Source organism: Lagopus leucura, unplaced genomic scaffold (assembly GCF_019238085.1).
Source record: "Lagopus leucura isolate 7727_CA_CO unplaced genomic scaffold, USGS_WTPT01 Super-Scaffold_73, whole genome shotgun sequence".
Taxonomy (NCBI): domain Eukaryota; kingdom Metazoa; phylum Chordata; class Aves; order Galliformes; family Phasianidae; genus Lagopus; species Lagopus leucura.
The window spans coordinates 21,536,833-21,545,059 of NW_024962252.1; the positions used below are offsets into that span (position 1 = coordinate 21,536,833).

General features: G+C 36.6%; 1 protein-coding gene across 1 annotated transcript in view; it reads right to left on the reverse strand.

The window, feature by feature from the left end:
* Positions 1–6,845, reverse strand: part of COL9A1 (collagen type IX alpha 1 chain) — a 64,529-nt gene extending 57,684 nt beyond the window's left edge. The window contains exons 1-4 of the mRNA XM_042862216.1: positions 6,832–6,845; positions 6,430–6,503; positions 4,984–5,061; positions 4,697–4,829 (exon numbers count right to left, since the gene is read on the reverse strand). Coding sequence (XP_042718150.1) covers positions 4,697–4,829; positions 4,984–5,061; positions 6,430–6,503; positions 6,832–6,845 — 299 coding nt within the window. The remainder of the gene's footprint in view (positions 1–4,696; positions 4,830–4,983; positions 5,062–6,429; positions 6,504–6,831) is intronic.
* Between the last annotated feature and the right edge of the window lie 1,382 nt (positions 6,846–8,227).

Below are 8,227 nucleotides of genomic sequence, written 5' to 3' on the forward strand. Positions count from 1 at the left end.
AAAGGAAAAGGAAAAGGAAAAGGAAAAGGAAAAGGAAAAGGAAAAGGAAAACAGAAGAAAAAATGAGTAAACTGGTTCTTATTCTGCATCCTGGATGACTGCCGATTTAGTAAGCCGGCACTTGAGAATCTCCACCGTCTGAAGTACGAAGGTGCCCAAAGCTGTAGTGCCAACCTCTTCCAGCAGGCGACGGTACAGCCCTACCAAGATTTCTTCAGGCTACTGACCGGGAAAGCCTGGCAGCAGTAGCAATAACTTCATTTTAAGAATAATCTACTCAGACTGCAAGCGTTTGTGCTCCTTCCATTTGAGTCTGAATATTATGTAATTCAGCTGCAGGCAAAGCTGTTGTACGAGGAATGGGAATGCTCTGATGGAAGATTATCTTCTTACACATAGAGATACTCAAAGGTGGGAGAGGGGACTTTTTGCTGTTAACTTTGAATTGTCTGTGGTTTGCTGTGACTTGTTTCCCTGTTAACTACAAATGCAATAATCTGTCCCAGCTGGCTTTGTTCAATAGCATTTTATCTAACTTGTTGTATTCTCTCTTTGTTTTGCTTTGATTTTTTTCTTACCATCTTAAATGCAAATGTGAATGTGTGGACTTTTTACCTCTCCTCTTTTTCTGAGCACTTTATAGTGCTTACTACTATCCACTGCCCTTTCTTTTGTCGGGCTTCTAGCTTACACATCATACTAGCATATTCTTCCCTTTCTGGAAATGCACTTCTTGTTTTTCTTCTGATGCACACTAAACTCTTGCTAAGCTCATGGTACACTCAGCACATCTTTCACGGACCTCTGTGTCCTTCTTCTATAATATCTCCTAAGCAAATGTTTCAGTCTCCTCTACTGCTAAAACCTTAGCACATCTGAATGATTTATCTTTTCATGTGCTGAATCCCCCTGTTGTTCTTGTACAACAGATGTTTTTGCTACTACCCTGCCAAAGGTGTTATTTTTAAGTAATTTTTAACCACATGAATGACTTTTTGCCATCAAGTTTAGGGCTCTAGGGGATCTGATTCACCAAGCTCTACAGCTAAAGAAAGCATTACTAATCCCAGGTCCTCTGAGAAGAGACTTTCAATCTTTCTCTGCACTGATAAGTTTTACTGTCGTGGCAATACTGGTTAAAATAGCACATTCTCAGCCCACCGTAACTATACTAGCAGTAAATAAATAAGTAAATAAAACAAAAATTCAGTTAAATAAAAAACCTAATAAGTAAACACAGTTACTTATATATATATATATATATTAGAAAGTAGTTTATGCCAGATTGGCAAAAAGATTCTGTGCACCATATTTAGCTGTAGAATTAGTGCTTTACAAGCCATCACATGGGTCCTTCTTTCTAGAAAATTAAACTAGAAAAGAAATATATTTTTCAAATGATAGATGAAGAAGAGAAAATGTGTAACATCTTGTGACATTGGTAAAAGAAAATTGAATTATAAGAACTGTACATAAAACAGTAAAAAAAAACAAAACAGTACACAAACAAGTATTTATATTAAAAAAAAAAAAAAAAAAAAAAAAAAAAAAAAAAAAAAGAGAAAAGCTGCTGGCATTAGACTAAAGACCAAATATCAGTAATGTGACCAAGCGTAACCAAACACAGCGTGACCCAACATCAGAAAGCTACTCTGCATGAGCCTGTAACTGTGTAAGATTTATAATTCAGCAAGTAAAGCAGAGACAAATTCTCATCTTAGCTACTCCAGTAATAATGAAGAGCAATTCCATTGGCTTCATTCTTATCACTGTGCTTCAGTACAGTTTTCTCAAAGCCTGTGATGTTTACATAGGGAGAACCTACTGAAGTCATCAGCTTAAAATGCTAAATATTTGGAAACCATGGCAAGTTTATAATTATATTTAAATAAACAGTTGTTGAGAAGCTCTTCCTCTGTCTCACTGTAAAGTCAAGTGTTGGATTCTGTAAACTTCTTGAACAGTGGAGAACTGCATAATAAAATAGGTAAATAGTTCAAACATATATGTATGCTCTTCCACTGATTTATGGAATAGAATCCAGCAATTTTGAACACAGGAGCAAGTAGATGAGCAAACGAAAAGTTAATATACAAAAATACTCGAAGCACACAGGTTGAATTTAGTCCTGACCTATTGTTTAGATACTTTGAATGGATGGCCAGGGATATCATGTTTCTATTCATTTTTGTATCTTACGTTTATAAGACAGAAGTCTAGTCTTACTTCCCTTGTGTATTGAGAACTACTATTTAATGCTGTAAGTGTGAAGTGAGTGTATGAGTATAAAATCAGATCTATATTTTATCAGATATTTGAGTCTTTGCTTTTCTTTTTTTCTTTTTTTTTTTTTAATACAACTGTGATTTTTTGTTGTTGTTGTTGTTGTTGTTGTTGTCTCCCATGTGTACCTAGGAGTCTTACTAATCCCAACACTTGAGTGCTTACCAGCAATATTTCTTTAAGAATTCAAGGCTGAATCCAACTAGGCAATAGAAGTATTGAATAGCATTGCTGCCTTCAGAATTCATCAAGAGCAGAAGAGTATTTTAAAATGTTAACTACTGATTTGAATACTGCAAAATAACTGCTTGCTCTTTTAAGTACATTTATTTCAGAGTTTATTTCTTAGGTGAGCTCCATTTCCCTGTACGATAACATTCCATTCTAGATAAAGTTTCCAGAAACATTAATACAAGCAGCTAGAAATGGCTGCAGAAATCCCTCTGGCCAACTTCATGGTAATGCTGCATCAAATATACCCACAGCTGTGGGATATTCAGTGTTCGCACATCCTGAAGTTTCCTAGAGTCACAGATGACCTATCAAGAACTATCTGGCAAACCAGCTAAGCATTTTGCATTTTTGGAAGCAACCGTCTGAAGTTTGTCAAGTCACCTATTGAAGTGGTCCACAGTGCATGACTCAGGAGGGGTTTCAGTACCACGGGCGCGGACAGCTCCAGGGCGAGCGATGGAGGCATAGCGGGAATCCGGGACAGCGGCTCTGCCAGCCTCGGCAAAGCCAGAACCAAGCTGTGCCACCAAGGAGCCGAGTCATGCTCCAAGTGCCCTGCATAACTCAATAACTCCTGTGATACTTCTCAGGCGTTTGATCATCTCAAATTCATATCAGAAATAAAACAGCTAACCTGCCTTATAGGGATTATGTGAAGTTCCGTTGTTTTTTTTAATTATTAGGACCGTACTACTAGCCTCAGTTACTTACTGCTGACTTCATTCCTGAGTCAACTACCAAGGGGCACACTGTGAAATAATACTGGAACAGAATACCAAGATTAGGCTCAGTGGCAGACAAGAAGCAAGCCAACACACTGTAGCACTGTCAGGACTCAAGCATTAACATATTCCCTAGATGTGACAAGAGACTTGGCTCAAGTGCAGATTGCTTTAATTTGATTCAGGGTAAAATCTCAGTTATAACATTTGCTAGTATTGCAGTTTAACCACACAGCTTTGACTGTTAGAGAATACGAAGTCAATGTCTTGATTGTGATAAATCCATTATAAAACAGTACCATACCAAGCCAGCAAACTCATTGCCAGTAGTCAGCTTAGATGTCACAGCATATTAATACAGCTGGTATAGGCTTGATTAGTGATTACTTGTGTATGTCAAACATATCCTTAGAGCTATTTACAGCAATACGTCACAGCTTTCTTAAAAATGAAAATCTTGATATCTCAGACTTCTGAGCTAAGAAACACCAGATGAGGGTCTGAGAGCCTCCAGTTTTCAATGAAATGAAGATCTCATTAATCTCCATGGCTGGATTCTCCTTTCTAAACAAGTAACCTTGATTTGCCACTCTGAGGGAAAGTCCAGTGTAGCCAGCCAGTAAAGCTGGAAATTAGATTAACCTAATAGCTAGGGAGGCAGAAGTCAGGGAGAACTCAGCAAAAGAAATCTGTCAGTGATAGCTGCAGAAATACTTTGCACTCCATTTATTCCTAGCTGAAACAGCAGTCCAATTAAGGGCCTTGCCAGTTAATTGCTAATTAAAGGCATTCTTAATTACTTAAAATGCTGGACCAGAATCCAGTCTTGTTTGAGTTTGGCAAAGACTTCTCTAAGCTGTTGTATTATCTATCTATTCCTTCTCTTGCTCCAAGTCTGGCTCATAAAGAACAAACACAATTTGATTCCTAAATCCCCATTACTAGATTTTTTTTTTTTTTTTTGACATGCTAAGTAATGCTTATTATCCTTTAGATATTAAATGATTATAGGTCAGCCAGAATGTACCAAGTATCTATTAAAACAGCAACAACAACAACAAAACAAAAAGAAAGTTTTCTACCTTCCACAATCCCTACATGGTCAGAAAGATCTTTCTTTCAGTATTTTGAGAAAATTTTCCTTACTCTCCTCTTGTTTTCTTTGCTTTGCTTCCCTAACTAAAACTTTTGGCTTCACTCCCTATATGTGATTTCACTCTTTCAGGAGAACTTTGGGAACTCTGAGCAATACCACTGATAGAGGAAAGTAGAAGAAGAATCAGCCTAGTCTGATAGCATCAACAAAACATAACAAAATTTTTAAAAAAAGTTTAACCCATTTTTCCATTTTTAGAAACTTTGCAAATGAGGTCATCCAGCTGCAGAGAAGATCTCTCCATTACAAAATAAAATTTTGAAATGTGTATCTTTTAAAGTCAAACAGCAAAAAGCATTACCTGGTTGGAATCCTGAAGTCTACATTGGGTCCCAATTTATAAGCCACTTGTAGAGCAGTGGAGCCCACTACTCTCTGAACAATTCCTTGAGAAGCAGCTTTTTCTATCTGGAACTGAGAAATCAGGTCAAAGCCTGCAAGAAAAAGATATATATATAAAACAATTTATAGTCTGAAGTATAACTTGTAATTTAATTGGAGCATTGGACAATGACAGAGCTGAACACAACCTAAACATAACAGTTTCTAAACAGCAGCTATTTCCTTAAAAAGTCATATTCTTCTTGCCTGGTAAGTCATCTTGGCCAATCCTGATTGTTGGGCAGAGGTCAGTTCTCTGACGAGCACCCAGAATGACTGGCAACCCTGAAAAAAGGGAATGAATTTGTCAAACATTGCTTGAGACCTTAAAAATTTAAGTGAAGCAACTGTAAGAATATTAATTAAACAACAGAAAAAAATAATAATGTATATGTGTACAACAATAAATTTAATGTACATGTAGTAAAGTCAGAAGTTAAAGAAAGTAAATAGCTGTTTCTAGATAGCTCCAAACTACAAATGGAGCTTGACCCTATTTTTTTTCAATCCTTTAGATGATAATTTATAATGCTTCTTTTCTATCAGACTATGGAGAAATAGTTGTACCAGCATAAGGCTTGCAGTGTAATAAGTTTCTGGTCTGGAACTTGTGGTGGTTTAAGCAAACGTTAAAAAAAATAAATAAATAAAAATAAATAAAAAATCAGTGCTTAAATCAATACTCTCCCCAGTCCCAAGGAAACTTAAACAAGGTTTTTTCCAACTGAAGAGAGTGTTAAGAAGAGAAATTACTGGCACTTTTTTCCATCCTCTCTGGTATTTCAGGCATTCCCACCTTCTCTTGGGCCATGTTTGATCAGAGAATAGTCATTCATGAAATGTAGGGTGGGGGAAGGAGGATTTACTGACATTTTTTTATTGATCCAAGGAAGAAGGTAAAAGAAATTTTGTTAGAGGAAAGCAAATTTAAAAATCTAATTTGTCTGAATATCATCTGCTAGAAAGCTGTGCAATGAATGAGAATATTCATATGATTTCCCTAGTTTAAGGAAGAAGGAAGGGAAAATAAACATTTATTCAAATGATTTAAGAGTTCTGCACAAGTCCAGTATCAGGTGAATCTGGAAAATGTTAGTCTGGATGGGGAAGAATTCAAATTGGAAGGATATGCATTTCTAACCTACAGAGAGCCTCTTGTGTGCTACAAGAGTTCAACACTGAAATAAATGTGGGTTTCCTTCTAAAAACACAAACTTAAAGAGAACATTCATGCTGACACGTTACACCTTAGAAATAGCCTCATTCTATATTATTTGATGGGACATATGGCTGACATCCAGCCATTTACATTTTATGCCCAGGAAATAAAGTGAAACCAATTTGTTGCCACATGTAGCAGAATAACATCTAACTAGAAGCACTGGAAGATGAGGGGAGATTTGTGTCATGTATCTATCACCTATATGCAGATTTTAATTCTTACCTTGAAAATACTTCTAATTGCATACTTAAAATGATACACATTTTGTTGTTTTTTCCCTCTTTCTATATGTATATGTAGACTCATACATACATACACAAACACACTTCTGTCTTTCTGTGTTAGATAGTAAGACAGGATTTTAATTTTGAAGAAGTTCTGAATAATTCTTTTGACAGTCAGAATTACAGAAAGATGAAATATGTCCTTACTTGATTGCTGCTGGATGGTAGCCGAGATGAAAGACCCCAGAAAACTACACATATACAAGAAAGCTGTAATTTTCCTGTAAACAGAAAGAGAACTCCAGTGTGAATATAGTGAATGTACAGTTTCTGACAGATTCTGCTGCTGACTTTCTCCTCAGTCATGCATACCAAGTGTATAAAATCACGAGTTAAGGATTTACCAGCAGACATTACGAGACAATTTATGAGAACGCTTTATCTTTGTCCTTATAACAAAAGATGTCTGCAAGACTCTTTCTTTATAATTTCTTTCATACAGTGCAACATATATATATACAAACAACAAAGAAGCCAAGTGGCAAGGACATCTTTAACTGTTCTAATCTCTTATTTACAGATTTCTCTAAATCCCACTTGTTCTCTTACCAGTTGCTTTTCATCTTCACTGCTGGTTTTCTTCACTTCTCACATGGGAATATTTGGAGTATATATTCACACTCTCTGGTTCCCTGTCATAAGTCCTGTTAACGAGAGTGTGAATGGGTGCAGAATGCTCCTGCTGCCCCAGGCAGGACTCAGCAGGGAGGGAGGTGCAGTCTGCTGGGTTGGTTTTAATCTTGCAAAGGGAAGGAGGTGGGGGCTGGACAGACGTATGTATCCTGATGGGGTCTGAGGGAGGATCTCTGGAGCCAGCTGAATATAAGAAGCTAAGAGAGCAGAGAAAGGGCTGCTGCTTATGCCAGCATCAGGGTAGACAGATTAAGAAAATGTGAGTTAAGCGATGCCAGCCACCAAATGGCAAGCGCTGCTGTTCAGTGAGGCAGATAAAAGAATAACATGTACCAAGGGATTTTGAGGAAATTGGTGACTTCAGTGTGGTGTTAAAGCTAAAAACTTTCACAAGAAGAGAACGTCAGTCCTATAAAGAAGATATTTTCATTTCTTGTTGATTTATCCATCAGATGGTCTCAGGAGAAGCCTAGCTGATAGTGTTCTAGTTGATTCTTCTGAATAAAACCAATTATTTAAAAGGATTTTTACTGCTTAAACATGAACCTCTTTAAGGAATACACATAGGCATTACTAAGAAGACTCCTGTCATTCAGTTGTTATTCACACACACATTATACCCTCCAAAGAGAAGGGTCTCATTCAGAGAAATTCAGAGAACACAGTTTCTGAACAGTTTATAATTTATTTTCATTTGCATTTCATTTGTGGAATTCTCATGGGTGGAACTTGTCTTGTGATATAATAGCAACTTGATCCAGTAAAAACTAATTAAACATTTAATGTAAATGTAAACTGAATGTCACAGAGACAGTCCTTGTCTAACTAGCATTCCCATTTAGATGATATATATAAATATGTGATATATAGATTGCAATTTTGTCTTTTAATGAATTAGGCTAATGCCATTTTTTTTTTTTGGTTTTTTTTTTTTTTTCCAAAAAATCCTAGGGCACAAGAAGTTGCTGTCTAGGCACACACTTTGGAAATCATCATCTAAACAGCAACTAGTAAACCCTTGGAAGTAGATTAATTAAACAACATAGAATATGATTTTCCAAAACACCTCTGTGGTTTAGCTAAGGTATGGTGACTTTGATCAAATATCATCTGAGGACAAGCCATGTAAGGTTTACATACCTGACTTCACATTCTTATATTCATATACCTGATTCTATATTCTTGTTCTTACCTGCAGCTTGGGTTGGTGAGTATGCATTTGTACAGCTGTCCAGTAAGACTGTGGTTGGATTTCAGGGAAACAGCAAATATATCAGGTGGACCTAGCTTCTGCAGCTATAAAGCCTTGCTT